Source organism: Aethina tumida, chromosome 5 (assembly GCF_024364675.1).
Source record: "Aethina tumida isolate Nest 87 chromosome 5, icAetTumi1.1, whole genome shotgun sequence".
Lineage (NCBI taxonomy): Eukaryota > Metazoa > Arthropoda > Insecta > Coleoptera > Nitidulidae > Aethina > Aethina tumida.
Window position 1 is genome coordinate 24143796 of NC_065439.1, and position 17460 is coordinate 24161255.

Consider the following 17460-nt stretch of genomic DNA (forward strand, 5'->3'; position numbering starts at 1 on the left):
AGGTAATTAATGTGATTATTAACCACTAACGCTTAAGATGAGTTGATGATTATTATTTTTTAATAATTTTACTTTTGACATTCAAAATTAAACGATATTTAGAATATATCTTGAACATAATTTTACAAAAACAGAATATTGTCAAACCAGTTTTAACAATCACACGTATAAATAAACTTAATTTGCACATTTACGATCTTAACTACCTTGATAAATTAGATTAATGGTACAACTATACATCTTTGGCTCTTGAAAAATAGTCTCTGAAATAGTTTGCCTTTTTATTTAATTATAAAACATTGAGTTATCAATTTATTGTGTAAGTAATGTATATTAAACAACATTCATATATATTATCTAATAAAAAAATATTCTTTTATATTAATTAATTTATATTTATTTAGCAATAAATGAGTAGATGTCCTATGTACTTTTTATTATTGCTACATGATTAATAATTTGCTAAATTATAATATATTTTTAACCCATTTTATACTTTTACATTTCATCCTCTTCAGTAATCAGTTGATAGATATTTCACCATCGATTTTATTATTATCAGTAGATTCAACATGATCACTATTATTATCATTGTCGTCATTATCAGTTTTGGTGTTATCACCACTAATCTTATTATCCTCGTTGATTTTATTATTGTCATTGCTGGCAACTTCTTCATTGACTTTACTATCCTCGTTGACTTTACCAATTTCATCGGTTTTATCATCACTACTCTTATTATCCTCTTTGACTTTATCATCGTCAGTGCTTTTATTATCATCACCGTTCTCACTATTTTCATTGATTTTACTATCGCCACTACCCTTACTTACAGTTTCCTCGTTTATTTCATTATCGTCAGTGCTCATTTTATCGTCAGAGTCACTAGCGTCATTATTAGTTGCACCATCGTTATCGGATTCATTGTGATTGATGGCTTCACTACCATCAGTAGTATCGCCTTCGACTTTACTACTTTCGTTGGTTGCAGTATAACTAACGGACGTAGTTTCATCATTTGTAGTACTGTCATCAGTCGTTGCATAGCTATTATCAACAAGATCGAAGTCAGCCTCATCCAGATCCATGAACATAGTTTTCTCAATGTCGCTGCTCGATATTTCATCCAACCTTATGTTTCCCAAAAATGACACAGACATCTTGACGTCATCAACTTCATCCATATCAACATTAAACTTCTCCTTACAATAGTTTTCTAATTCCTCTTCAAATTGTTGCTTCTCTTCCGCCGATAATTTCCCCAGGACTTCTTGCACCCATGATTGGTTCATTTCTGCCTGGACCGAATCCAGCAATTTATTGATATTTTTAATGGTATACTTAGAGTAAATTTTTGTATTTTCCACCTTAGAGTCGGACAAAACCGTCAGGATGTCCAGGAAAATTTTGTAAATTGATGTAAGAATACCTTCGATGTATGAACATGTACGAGAACATTTTCTGGAGTAAAAATTGTCACGATATTTGTTTTGCAGAATTTTGCAGGTTTCTTCGCCGTACAATTGCATATCATTGCTTGTAGAATATTCGGGCAGATCCGATTTCAACACCTTCTGGAAATGCTCACTTCCAAGTCGAGCTTTAATTTTATTAAAAAGTATTTGCACTTTATACAGTCCCTTTTTGGCGTCAGGCGAATCTTTCAAATCTTGGAATTCCGATAAGTACTTGCGGGCAACGACGCCCTTTTCTTCTAACGTTGGAAATATTAGCTCATTCATACAATACATAGGTAAGTAATTGTATAAATAACGGCTATCGTCGGAAAGAACCATGTAGTGAGGTATTAAAGACTTGGATAGCCACTCAAAGCCGTACTGTTTGGCAAATATGGGCATGATCATTGGTACGCTTCTTCGCACCGCAAAAATTTTATCTTTCGCCAGCTTCAAATAGTACATTTTAAATTTATCATCGAAAGATTCCTTGGGAAGAGTCTTCGTTAAGTAACTAAAAGCTATCACGAGGTTCCTGCGAGCCCTCCAATTCAATCCAGACAACACCAGAACCTTTGTTATAACCGTGCGAAGTGGCTCTATCAGATCACTGATATCTACGTTCTTAGGAATGTTGTTCAAGTTTAACAGAACATTCTCTTGAACGGACATTATGCTTTCGTTTTGCAACCACTCAATCAAGTTTGCCAGAATTATCTGCCTGAATGTGTTGTCAGATAAAACTTTCGCGAAGCTTACAATATCTTTGGACAGGGCGATTTTTACCTCGCAATTTCTCGCTTCGTGCATAATTTCACAGATAATATTTTGGAAGTACTCTTTAAAGAACACGTCGAAATTTCTTCCACTACTGTCGCAATTTTCTTTGGCCGCTTCGCAGAACTTCAGCAGATTTTTGGACGCCTCAATTTGCACCTCAACTTCCGTGTGTGTCAGCAGTTTATTTAGGAGATTTGTTGTGTACAGTAAATTATCGGAACCACCGCAGCAACGCAGCAGTTCCGATATCTTGTTGGCAAGCATTTGATGTACTCTCCAGGATGAGCTGGCTAAAATAAAAAGTATTTGATTGATTGAGTTAAAATAAAGGTTAAGTTATAGTTACCACATAGTGCATCCAAATATTGTTTTACGTATTCATCAAATTCCGGCTTTGATAATTTATTTCCGTAGGCTATTATTAACGAAATGGAGCATAGTTTCACTGAATCCTGAAATTTATTTCGGCGTAATCAAGTGGAGGATAATAAATCATAAATTACTCACTATATTGTCATTACACAAGTTATAGAGAAGGTCAGTGTACTCTATGATCACTTCTTTCTCCAATTGAGGTGCCAACACTATTAAACATTCGGCAGCAGCTTTTCTAATGAGGGGATCATCCTGACGAATGGCTGCGACGACAATAGACCTTAACAAATTTTTGCTTTCTTGATCGAAGTCTCCGTACGTCGCCTAAAATTACAATAACGGTTTACTCCAGGTGGAACGGTACTCAAAAACACTTACACTAATAAGAGATATCCCTGTAGATCTCTGCAGGGACCACTCATGTGTACATAATTTCTGTATTATGGGCAGTAACTCATCTTTGAACTGTTCCTTAGCAAAGTATTCCGACGTTTTTTGTATGGCCGACACAACATTTGCTATTACCAAGGGCTCGTCCGTTGAACACAGGCCATAAAGAATGACCATGATCTCCGAGACGAACGCTCTGTCGTGGTATATCTGAACCAAATTTTTCAATTGGATCGCAATCTCTATCGTCACTTCTTCACTTGTCGTAACTTCGGCGGTATTTTTAATTACTGGTAGAATTAATTTCTTCGTCAGTTCCGCATTGAGACTTAAAGCCAACGTGCAGGTTTTTTTAAGGCCCTCAAGTTGCCTCTAAAAATAAATTGGTCGTTAAAAGTTTATTAAAATTTAATTCAGTTGTTTGGGTTTCACCTCAAGTGTCACTGTCATTTTATAATGACAGTTGAAACTGATACACGTTTAAAATTTATGTTTAAAAACATTTGGCGAAAAATTGTTTAGTTAATTTTTAATTAATTTATTGTGACTTACGTGATTTGCTTTATATCTCTAATTAATTGTATGATTAATTAAATGTATCATAAATAATATTATCATTTCATTGACAACTCAAAGGTTTATTTGACATATTTCAGTCTTGCTGTGCTATTTCATTATGACAGAAAATATAACTCAAATTTCTTATTCAATACTTGGTTGTCATATCATATTATTTAGTACATTGTTGCTGTAACAATTATAATAAGTAATATAGTTACCTCAATACATTCAGAACAAAGTAATTCCGTGTAACATTCAATAGCCAACGTTTCCACACTACTGTCTGATATTTCTTTAATATTTTCTTGGATTTCCATTTCAAATACACGTTCACTACACACCGTTCATGCCATAAATTCTTTATACTTATAATCTTATCTGTTATCTCTGATATATTAATTTATTATTCGAATTCTAAATTACTAGATACAAAAATAGATGATAATTCTAATGAAAATTGTTATTTACATTTGGAAACTTTTTTTAGCGTATTCTTGGATTATGTTATTACAGTAATTAAGTTAAATTTCAATCAAATTGATTTTTTAAGTTGCTATATTCTTATAATTATACCTTGACTTTTGTTGGTAAGTTGTTTTATTGGAAATAATTGGTACAAATTGGTTCTATTCTGATTCTAGGTTGGAATTTTTCAAAAAGAGTAAACAAGAATGTTATAATATATTTGATTCAAGTTATGTGATACAACCACGTATGCATTGTGATAAATTTGTTTACATATACTTAAACGAGATGGTAAACAATATGATACTAGTTTATACGAAATGGTGTTCTAATACTATAGAATATACATTCAAAATTCTGGTTACCCAAGCAATGCTATATATATTAGGGTGGGCCAAATAAATTGGTTCATGTCATGAATTTTTATATAATTCATTATCTATTTCAGAAAAAATAAGTTTTTTATTTAAGAAATATCATTAAATATATATAGAAAAGAAAATAAATAAATATATTAAAATTGAGTTGTTAATTATTTTGTTATAAGTTATATATAATGTAGAAATATACGTGGAAATTTTGATTTTGTGAGAATTGAGTTACATTTTAAATAAACCCTTTCTATACTAAAAGTACAAAATTATGCACTGAAAATATTGTTAAAAAATTCATTAAAAAGTAACATATTCCAGAACAAAAAACAAAGACATAACTTAGAAACTCTTTATATCAAAATAAACTAAAAATTTTTATGAATATTTTCAAAATTCATAACTTAAATGGATAAATTTAAAATATTTATTAACTATTAAACTATTTTTTGATTTGAATGCGAATATCTTCTAAATGGTTAGAGTAATCAATTAACCACAGGAAACCGTTTTTGTAGAGCATTTAATTTCCTACAAAAATATGTGTTGGGCATTTTATAATATTTACTTATCTACAAGTTATAAAATTTAGAATTATAAAAGAAAGTTTTATTAAATTCTACACACTTCGACCTTCGATATCTTTTAAACGATAAGAGTTATGAACAAATTGTAAAATACCTTTTTTGTAGAGAATTTAATTTCCTACAAAAAATGTAAATAGAAATTTTATGTACGATCAAGTAATACTTAGATATAGGTTTTGCCATATGGGACTGAAGAAAAAATGGAGAGATGAGCAGGGCTTTCCTATTAAAACTAAGCGCACATCTTTGGAGAACCAATTTTTCAGTGTCGGAAGTTAAAAAAAATAGTCTATTTATTTGGACCACCCTAATGTAATATGTTGACGATAAAACGATTCCATAAAATTACTAAACTATCTTTTCCACAAACATTCTTAATGTGTATCACCAAATTACAGTCATAATATATAATAATAATAATAATGTACAAACATAAATATAATGTTTTTGAAGTATCGGAGTACCCGTAACATAAATCACTATCCAATTTGGACTTCATTAAAATTATGGGAGCCGATGAAAATTACACTGTCACATTTCAAAACCGTTGTAACATCCCAGATGACAGAATAAGTGCGTTTAAACTCGACTGACGCTCACCAACATATTTTTAGCTTTACCGAAACTAACCTAGTTATTGGGCAACTGAATATCAGAAGGATTGAAAGCAACACATGCGAGAGATAAATCGTGCTTTAAAACTATCGAATGCGATTTGTCCCGGTGACATCCCGGCATCTATTTGTGTGCAATTCGGGCAGTAAAAGAGCAATTAAATCGGGCAGTAAAAGGAACTGCGCTCGCATGATGTTTGTACGACAGTTGATTTAATATGAAATAACTGTTGACAGTTGCATAAGTACGTAAATAAAAAGATTGTCTAGTCGGTGAAGACAGATAGAAAATACTTATAAATTTTATTTAATATGATACTATGATAAGTATCTAAATAATAAAATTATGTAGTCGAAGCAGTATAAATATAAAATACTTAAAATAATAGAATTGTGTAGTCGGGGAAGTACAGATATAAAATACTTATGTAGTCGGGGAAGTATAGATATAAAATACTTAAAGTAATAAAATAGTGTAGTTGGCGTACTACAGATATAAATTACTTATAATTGTTTGTCATGTTGGCAATATGATAATTGTGTGATTAAGAATACTGTGTATTCGGGGAAGTGCAGATACAAAATGTTTATAACTTTTTGTGAAGTAATGGAAATACATATATATATAATACTTATAAATTTTAGTAACTCGATACTATAAATGTAAATAATAAAATTATATAATCGGGGAAGTATAGATATTAAATACCTAAAATAATAAAAGTGTGTAGTCGAAGAAGTACAATATGTTATATAAAAGGCTTATAAATTTTTGTGTCATGTTGACATTATAATAAGTATGTAAATATTAAAATTATGTAGTCGGTGTAGTATAGACATAAAATACTTGAAATAATAGAATTGTGTAGTCGGGGAAGTACAGATATAAAATACTTATGTAGCCGGGGAAGTATAGATATAAAATACTTAAAATAATAAAATTGTGTAGTTGGAGCAGTACAGATATAAATTACTTATAATTGTTTGTCATGTTAACAATATGATAAGTATGTGAATAAGAATACTGTGTATTCGGGGAAGTACAGATACAAAATGTTTATAACCTTTTGTGAAGTAATGGAAATACAGATATAAACTACTAATAAATTTTTGTAACTCGATACTATATATATATATAAATAATAAAATTATATAATCCGGGAAGTATAGATATTAAATACTTAAAATAATAAAAGTGTGTAGTCGAAGAAGTATATATGTTATATAAAATGCTTATAAATTTTTGTGTCATGTTGACATTATAATAAGTATGTAAATATTAAAATTATGTAGTCGGTGAAGTATAGATATAAAATATTATACTTAAAATAATAAAACTGTGTAATCGGAGAAGTACAGATATAACTGTTTGTCATGTTGACACTATGTTAAATATATAAATAAGAAGATTGTCTAGTAATGAAAGAATAAATATGAAATACTTTATATTTTTTGTGTCGTGTTGACACTATGTTAAATATCTAAATGCCAAGAGAGGTTAAACAATCTTTGCTCATGTTCACTGTTTATGAAATTGATCAACTTCATGAAGACGAACTTCTTTAGTTTAGTTCTTTATGAACTTCAAAAAGTTAAATAGTTCCACATCATCCACCTATAGTCCAGATATTTCTCACCAACATCGTGTCATTTTTTTCTGGAACCCAATATTAGCTTGTAACGAAACGTTGGCCTTTGTAATTGTATTTACTGTACGTCCATTAATTATATTCCCACAAATCCCATTCCGTTCGTTTCGGGTTCGGCTTAATCACTGGGAGGCCATAGAAAATGTCGGTGATATCATTTTACCTAAAATCGATTGAAATCGGACGCATTCAGAACCTGTCCCGTATTATTATCATCCCAATTCGATCGTCTCATTTGCTCATTCGAATTACCAATTATTTGCATACGTTAACCGCCGGTCTGTGACAAATAAGCGCCATAAATTATAAATAATTTATATCGGAATAAATTAAACGTAGGGCGTAGGAGTGACGTAGAGACACGGTGAACTCGGGGCGTCTGCAGAAAATGTGCCGTCGAAAGAAGGCAAATTTCACGTGGGAGTGGCTGATTTATCGCGTGGCACTTTCTTCCACACAAGAACCAGTTCCAGTCGGGCCTTCGCCGGTTCTACCGTGCGTCGGGATAAATATTTTAACGGGCGAGGGACCTAAGGCAACTCGCCGTCGGAGTTACTATAATTTTCTGCACGATGTTTATCAGCTGATTATTATTCTCTCGCAATATTGCATCTGTTTGCTTTTTTCATGTACAATGCCTCATTGTTTTCTGTATGCATCATTTTATTATCGCGACGTATTTGTGGAGTGACTTTATCTTTGGGTATTCATTTTTTTTGTTTCTGATTATTACATGATATTTCTAAGTAGATCTTGGCAGGCGTACCATCGTCATTTGGTGTAGAGTTATCCTTTCGACTTCATTAACTTCATCCAGATCAACATTATTATTACAATAATTTGACTATTAATTTTACTGTCATCAGTAGATTTAACTTGATCACTCATCATTGTTGTTATTATTAGTTTTGATGTTGTTACCACCACTGATCTTATTATCCTCGTTGATTTTATTATTGTCATTGCTGGCAACTTTTTCATTGACTTTACCATCCTCCTTGACTTTACCAATGTCATTGGTTTTATCATCACTACTCTTATTATCCTTTTTGACTTTATCATCGTCATTGCTCTTATCATCATCACCGTTCTCACTATTTTCATTGATTTTACTATCGCCACTTCCCTTACATTAAGTTTCCTCGTTGACTTCATTATCGTCAGTACTCATTTTATCGTCAGAGTCAGTAGCGTCATTATTAGTTGCACCATCGTTATCGGATTCATTGTTATTGATGGCCTCACTACTATCAGTAGTATCGCCTTCGACTTTACTACTTTCGTTGGTTGCAGTATAACTAACGGACGTAGTTTCGTCATTTGTAGTACTGTCATCAATCGTTGCATAGCTATCATCATCAAGATCGAAGTCAGCCTCATCCAGATCCATGAACATAGTTTTCTCAATGTCGCTGCTCAATATTTCATCTAACCTCATGTTCCCAAAAATGAAACAGACATCTTGACGTCATCAACTTCATCCATATCATCAATATTAAACTTCTCCTTGCAATAGTTTCCTAATTCCTCTTCAAACTGTTGCTTCTCTTCCGCCGATAATTTCCCCTGTACTTCTTGCACCCATGACTGGTTCATTTCTGCCTGGACTAAATCCAGCAATTTATTGATATTTTTAATGGTATACTTAGAGTAATTTTTTGTATTTTCCACCTTAGAGTCGGACAAAACTGTCAGGATAAGTACTTCCGATATCCTCTTTGTCTAATGTTGGAAATATTAACCCATTCATATAATACATAGTTAAGTAATTATCTTTTATTATACGAATTATTATATATTAGTATGATTAACGATTATCGACGGAAAGAACCATGTAGTGAGGTATTAATGACTCGGACAACCTATCAAAGCCGTACTGCTTGGCGAATATGGGCATGATCATTGGTACGCTTCTTGGGACTCACAAAATTCTATTTTTTGCAAGTTAACATTGAAAGGTTTCTTGCGAGGAGTTTTCCTCATTACTTTACTAAAAAATATTGTACTTTATACTAAGTACTTGTGGGCAAAATACGGATTATATAAATGATACCATAATAAGCAAATGAATAAGAATTGCAGTTTGTAAATATTATTATCTTTTTCCTGTATTAAGTTTTTTGATTTATTTCATAACCAGGAAAACTTAATTAAATTGTATATAGAAACGTTTTAAAAATATCGTAATAATGAATATACTTGAGAAACAATAATTTATTTTTTACGAGAAATTATTTATTAAATTTGTTTGATCTTAAAATGAATAATAACATAACACGTCGTCAAATTTATGCATGAAACAAAGTAAAAGAGCAACCATGAAAAATCGCATCAGTCAAATGAGCTTGTACAATTATTATTTATATTTACTTTGAACAAAATAGTGACAGAATAGTCAGCCAAATCTAATCTACTATATTATTAAGTGATGTGGCGCCGTCTAAGCGTTGCCAAATCTGATAAAAGCAGAACGAAAAGATTTATGTGTGGTACCTCCAAAAAACCGCCATTGTGTTTGGCTGTGGTACCGCCAGGCGTGACCTTGACACGAAAATTTTTCGACTGTAACCAACTAACCGATGGGTTGCGCAAGAACCACCGTGAATTCGTCGGAAACACTTTCCCTTGGCGGTGTCGTTGAAAATATTCACGTTTCGTACAGGATATTTTGTCTGCGTGGTGCCGCATAAAGAGTTGGCCTTGGTAAAAATGTTATTTTGCATAATGGAACAATTCTTAAGACATTATTTACGGAAATAATAGACAAATTTGCTGAATTAAGCCCCATTGACGTTGAAGTTATTACTGTTGATGTAATTTAATTTTAATTTAATAAGATGAATCCTCCTGGACATATTGAATAACTATTTGGCAACACGTCAAACTTTTCGAGTATTTTTAGAAAAACACGTTTTTAAATATCTAACTCAAAATTAATGATTCTCGGCAAATTAAGTTTGTCACTTGAATATCTTAATGCCTCACAACTGTTGAAGCAGTTGAAGCATCTCTATTAATTATGTCGAAAGCGTATCCACCAAAATTTAAACCACCTCAGCATCATTATAAATTATGACAACATATAGACATAATATAACGTAAAACTACAGTTATGTAAATACGTATATGGTTTATTACCTACGACTTCGGATGTGCCGCCCATAAATTAACAACCATGTAAATGTTCGCATAGAATTTTTGTAGGTGCAAATGTGTTTATGAATATTAAAATCACCTTTAACAGAACGTCCGAGAATATTATTTAGAACGACAGAAATACATTATGACTTCATGTTGTGCTTGTTGTTGTATGAATTTGACCAGTGCAAGCTGCATGGTCTCGATTATAATTATCCAAAATAATTGTGACACCAAAATATATATGTGTCACCAAATCAATTGGCCAAAAGTTCAAATTTAACCTTGGTATATGGAGTTTATATGTTTGTTTGTTCTTAAATTAGGCGTGCAGTGACTTTTCGTTGTCGGCTTATTTACATCATAATCTTAAAGTACATACTTAGTTTTATTTTTAATAATGACAGTATTTTGCAATATGTTTTGTACGTTAATACGATTATTACACCAGTTTACAGCAGAAATATTAAATAGAAACTTTTTATTCATATTTTTAGGGTTATTTAGGTGTGTTGAACACGAAAATCATATTATTATTTTTCTTAAATTATGGTTATTCATCTAAACAGTGTTGCTTAATGAATGAGACGTTCAGAAGAAACAACAAGCTAGATCGAGATTATATTTAGAAAGATAAATAAACTGTGTAACCAACGCTATCTTATTCCTTTCGATGGAAAAAAATAACTTTTAATCATTTGCCTGTTCAGTAACAGCCATTTAAAGCTTTGGTGGATCAAGATGGGATAATAAATGGATATGTTATGATGGAAAGAAACTAATATTTAAAATTACTTCTGAATGTTTTATTATTTTAACAATGTAAAAAGCTTTGATTTGAACTTCATATCAGTGGGACCTTCTGTTGTATAAGAAACCAGCGATAGTCTGTCATCAATTGGTCCTCATGAAGCTTCGAAATGTCTTTTCTAAAGACATGAGTTGGTGAAACCGTTTTCCTGGTTCATCGTTTTGACCATCTAGATTTTATGGGAAGAACACCAAAAAATTGAAGAGCAAATGAATCTTAAATGCCCCTAAATACGTTCATTAAATACATTCTCTTTATTAAATGTAATGATTTGAGACTTCGGAAATTTGTTTTTCAGGAAGGAGATACTGTTTAAATGTACTATCCATAAATTCGTAATTAGGGGGAATTTCAGTTAGTCATTTTTCATCATTTTATGCAATTTAAATGAATGAAACATATTCAGATTTTGCAGCACAACTTATACACTGATTCCATCTTCTTTCCATCACCACATTTATATTTTTTATCCGATCTTATTCTGCTAGGGCTTAAAATATTTGTAATTGAATAAGTATCGACTTAAAATAAAAACTCGGGATATTGGAATTATTTGTTGAAAAAAATTACTCAAATGGCGAAGGTGACTGAAAATGATTAAAATTAAATGAAATTTGAACTTTTTTCAGCTGTAACTCAGTTATTTTTCTTCCAATCGAAACAAGTTATACACTATTATGTGCATAATTTACCCATCTTTCCAACCAACTACAAATCAGGAGTTGTTGTTTATTCTGGACACTGCTTTAAGTGAGCTTTGCCATTATTTAGAAGAATGGCATAATTAAAAAAAGAATAAGATTTTCTTGTTCAGCTTACTTAAATGAATGAAACATATCCAGATTTAGCAACACAACATATACATCTTCTTTCCATCACCAGATTTATATTTTTTATCCGAACTTATTCTTCTAGGGCTTAAATATTTGTAATTGAATAAACTATTGACTTAAAATACAAAACTTGGGATATTGGAATTATTTGTTGAAAAAAATTACTCAAATGGCGAAGGTGACTGAAAATGGTCAAATTAAATGAAATTTGAATTTTTAACAGCTGTAACTCAGTTATTTTTCTTCCAATCGAAACAAGTTATATACTATTGTATGCATAAATTACCCATCTTTCCAACCAAATACAAATCATCTCAATAGGACTTGTTGTTTATTCTGTAAAAGTGCTTTAGGTGAGCTTTGCCATAATTTAGAAGAATGACCCAATTAAAAACAGAATGAATAAGATTTTATTGTTCAGCTCATCTAAAATACCCCTATTTTAAAATCGAAATTTGTAAACCAGTGTTTTATTATTACCATCAACACATTGACTATGATTAGGATGTGTCCGTCCTCGAGCCTACAATATTTCAGCCTTTTATTTGTTTTGTCAGTCAGTTTATTAGCACAGTTTTACATTACGATAATTAATAGCCACTGTTTGCTTTTATAATTGCGAATAAAATCCTAATGGGCGTTTAAAACAAAACGAAATTAAAAATTTACGTACAATAACAATAAAGCTGACCCACACTCCCGCCACCTTGTGCAGGTGTTTTCCAGTTTTCTAATTAAATTAATTCAAATATGGCAACAATGTGGTCAGCATCGCTAAAAATACGTGGAACGTTGCGAGAGACCTTGGCGTCCACCGTAGGTTGGGCAGAAGACATCGAAAATATTATTACACATGTGTACATAAACGTAGCCTCAACAACAACTCCGTTTAAAAGCCGGTAAAACATATTAAAAATAAATTATGACCCGTGGTGCATTACAAAAAGTCGAATGCAATTCGCACCGCAAACAATGGATCCGTTGTTGGTGTCAAGGAAAGAAAATTCGCACGTAAAATTCAAATTTCGACGCGATGAGGTAATGTGGTGACCGCAACTTCTAACGTGGTCGGTAAAAATTAATTGGCCTCTCGCACTTGGGTTTCTAAAATCACCTTCGTACGTTTTTTCACGTGCACGAGGAGATTATCTAGGATGTAAAAATGCGTTTGCTCGAAACCAAACGAATAAATCGATGTTGGTGCCACCCGATATAGTTAGCAACGACTTTGTAAACTTGGTCTTTTTCCTTTTAGCACATAAATAATTTAACTGTTAATGCAACAGTTCGTAAAGGACAAATGAGTTGCAAGTCGAACTGGGTCATCGTTTTAAACTAATACTGTTAAATCTGCATGCATATACGAGATTAATCACAAAAGGCCTTAAGTGGAATACAAACTTCAAAATAATACTATGAACTAGTTCAATGGAAACGGTTACGGAGGAAATTACAAGGCGTGGTTGATTTATAATATAATATAATTGACATTAAATTGATTAAGATAGTAATTAAATATTTTTGTACAGATTAATTGATTACATTTTAATTTAAGTACACATTGTAAGTATAAGTTACTCCCACGTTTAATGTTGAAGTTTTATTTTAAATTTTCTATTTTTAATATCATAATGAATATAATTTGCCAATTTATCGATGATACAAATGTATACTGAAATATTTTCTATTATTTTAGGTGATATTACTTATTTACTATTATTTATACAAATACAGGTCATATTTTTAAAAAATTATCTTAATTAGCAGTTACTGTAAAATTAAAACAGTTAAAACAAGCAATTTTTATTTACATACAAGTTTTTTTTTTAAATATCATTAAATACTATATATTAATAGAAAAGAAAAAAAAATAACTATATATGCAATATAGAAATAGATGAGAAAACAGAAATAAAAATAAACACAGATGGCGCTAGTACGACGACTTATGAACAACAGAATTACCAACATTTAAAATTATCAAATTCTCTAGCCAAAAAATTTTCAATTTTAATTTTTGTGAAAAAAAAAAAAAATTGAGTTACATTTTAAATAAACCCTTTGAAAAATATTAAATCACAATATTAAATTGAGAGAATGCAAAAATTTTGAAAAGAAAATATTGTTGAAAAATTGATTAGAAGACATAATTTATTTTATTCTATCAAAATAAACTCAATTTTTTTTTAAATATAATTAAATACAATATATATTAATAGAAAAGAAGAAAAAATTACTATGTATGCAATGTAGAAATATAAGAGAAAACATATAAATAAAAAATAAACACAGATGGCGCTAGTATGACGAGTTATGTACAACAGAATTACCAACATTTAAAAGTAAATTATCAAATTTCTTAGCAAAAAAATATTCAATTTTAAATTTTGTGAAAAAAAAAATTGAGTTACATTTTAAATAAACCCTTTGAAAAATATTAAATCACAATACTAAATTGTGAGAAAGTAAAATTTTGAAAAGAAAATATTGCTGAAATATTGATTAGAAAACTATTTTATTCTATCAAAATAAACTCAAATTTTTATCAATATTTTCAAAATCAGAACGTATTGAGATTAGAAGCGAATATCTTCTAAATGTAAGTAAGAGTAATGGATTAACCACAAGAGACCTTTTTTGTATTTCCTACAAAAATATATGTTGGGCATTATATAAATTATAAAATTCAGAAGTATAAAGAAATTTTTGTTAAATTCTTTAAACTTTGACCTCCAATGTTTTTTAAACGGTGAGAGTTTGAATAAATTCCTATAAAAATATAAAAATAAAATTTACGATAAAGTAATAGTCGATTTTTTTGGCCCACCCTCATGTGTACACAGGGAAGATGTACTTGTTGAAGGAAATAATTAAAAACAAAATAATCAATATTGCAGATTATATTTGAACGTATTATTAAATTATTTTGAACTATGTGTTTGATGAAATACTTTAAAATATAATCTAACAATTATAATTGAAAATGTTAGTTACTTTTATTTCATATGGGAAAACAAAGTGATTAAATGTTATCAGTAGTTCTAATTCCGTTATATGCACTTGTAATTGTAGTTAAATATATTTTTATAATATTTGTGAATCTATTATGCCTAAAAATTATTATTTATTTATACATATTCTTTTATTATAGTATTAATAGAATATACCAATAAAGACGTAGTTATTCGTCGTTTTATGGTACCATATATAATGTAATAAACAAAATAAATGTTAACTTTTCGTATTGTAAGAATACTATTTCACAGTGATGCAAATCTATGTTTGGAAAACTTATAAATAATTCATATTTCTGCCAATTAAGGCAAAAAATAAAACAAAATTATAATAAAATATTTAAAAGTGAAGGAATTTTTTGTTATAATTAATTTCATATTACTGCCGACTATTTATGATATTCATTATGAAACACAATTTTAAACAAAACATGTTATTGATCAATCCCAAATTCAAAATAAATAGGCGATTTTTAATTGCTGGGAATAATTATAATAAAATAAATAAATAAAGAAGTTTCAAGTTTAATTAATCGCAGTAACTCGAAGCCGTCGATAAGGTTTTGGCCCACTTAATTTCCTGCGAGCACACCAATACCAAACAACATTTAATGTACTTACGAATCAACTGGGCAGACGAATTTGGCGGTCATAACGACGGGTCATTATATAACAATGTCAACGCTGCCGAGGAAACGTCTCGCACATTGGGACCGCACCGGTCAAAATTGCTCAAATTTTTTATGTCCGAGTTTTTTCCTGCTGATATAAGTTCCTTTTTTTTTTGGTGGAGGTTGTAGATTTGTTTAATCTGACTTAAGGCAGGTTGTTGATGAATTTAAGAAAAAGGGAAGTAAGAGGTAATCAAAGAGTTTTAATGTATTATTATTGGGAGACATGGTAACGTCCTAAATTGATATATGACTATGAACACACAGTCCCACTTTGCTATAATTGTATTTAATACAATTGATTTGATTAAATTACTTATCATCTTTGATTATCATTAACTTCAAAAGGAAAAGACCTAAGAGCTTTGGATAATGACCAGTAGGCAGTATTAAAATGAGTGAGATGTTTGTTGTTAATGTACATTGGTACCATTAACTACCATTAATAATATTAAGTATTATTAGATCTGTCGATGATGACTGAGGTGTTATTGATTCATCTGAAAAAATCTTTAATACATTTGATTTGATTAAATTATTTATCATCTTTGATTATTATCAGCAGGATGGCGTGAAGATGCAAAAAATTTTAGCTTCAAAAGCAGAAGAGCTATAGGCTCTTGAGGTTGACTAGTAAAAATGTATTTTTGGATAATGTTCAGTGATATTAAAAGAGACTTTGTTACTAAACGTGAGATTTTTTGTTGTTAATGTACAACTGTCAATTGTTTCCAAACTGTCAAATGATTTATTAACATCATCATTCATCTCAAATTCAATTTTACAATTGAAAACAAAACCTACTTTATTATTGCTTACAGTTATTCAATGGTTATATTGTTGGAACTTTGTATTGATTAATTAGAGAGTACCCTCAAACCTCAAAATAAATTATCTATCAATGATGACAATTGTGCATTTCCTTCAAATAATCCTACATTTGAAAACAAAACTTATTTTACCATTGCTAAGAGTCAATAGAGGTATTCTTGGAACTTTGTATTGATAAATAAGAGAGTATTTGAAAACAAATCCTACTTTACTTATGGCTAACAGTCACTTAATAATAATTTTTGTTGGAAGTGAAAAATTAGGGAGTAACATCAAACTATAAAAATGGATAGTCGTACACTCACCTCATAAATATCCACATTTGAAGAAAGACCCTTCTTCACCATTGCTGACATTCAATATAAATATTGATAGAACTTGGTACTCACAAAGTAGAGCGTGACTTCAAACTCAATTGTTAATGACAAGTATATTGACAGTTCTATAGTTACCTCACAAAATCTCATATTTAAAAACAAAGCCTACTTTACCATTGTTCATTGGTCATTGTCCAAATATGTATTATTGAATAAAAGTTATAACTTTTTTATTAACACCACATCCTCTTTTGCATTAGGATACTCTTTCAAGGTGGTGTATACTAGACTGTTTCAAAAAGGTCGACAAATTTTTTTTTTCTTATTTATATCTATATTTAAATCTTGTTGGAAATGGTATAAAAAAATATTGTGAAAGTTACAGCTCTTAATATTAATATTAAGAGGCGCCGCATCGTAAATTTTAATTCCCCGTTTAAATAACACGGGAACGGTGTTCTCTTGGATTTTGAAATTTTTTAACTCTCGTTAGAAATAATATTTCAAAATGACCAAAACAGATTTTTATAGAAAATTTAACGCTCTACAAAAAAAGTCTCTTATAGTTTTTTGATATATTCATTTTTTCAAAAGTT

The 17460-nt window shown here is 30.2% G+C and overlaps 1 protein-coding gene across 1 annotated transcript; it reads right to left on the minus strand.

Moving 5' to 3' along the window:
- Positions 1-264: 264 nt before the first annotated feature.
- LOC109597624 (probable serine/threonine-protein phosphatase PP2A regulatory subunit) lies at positions 265-16909 on the minus strand. Its single transcript, XM_049967591.1, has 5 exons — positions 16853-16909; positions 2991-3374; positions 2745-2936; positions 2584-2689; positions 265-2527 (listed from the first exon to the last, which is right to left on the minus strand). Exons 1-5 carry the CDS (start codon positions 16901-16903, stop codon positions 522-524), a joined length of 2739 nt encoding a protein of 912 aa, XP_049823548.1. The 5' UTR covers positions 16904-16909; the 3' UTR covers positions 265-521.
- Between the last annotated feature and the right edge of the window lie 551 nt (positions 16910-17460).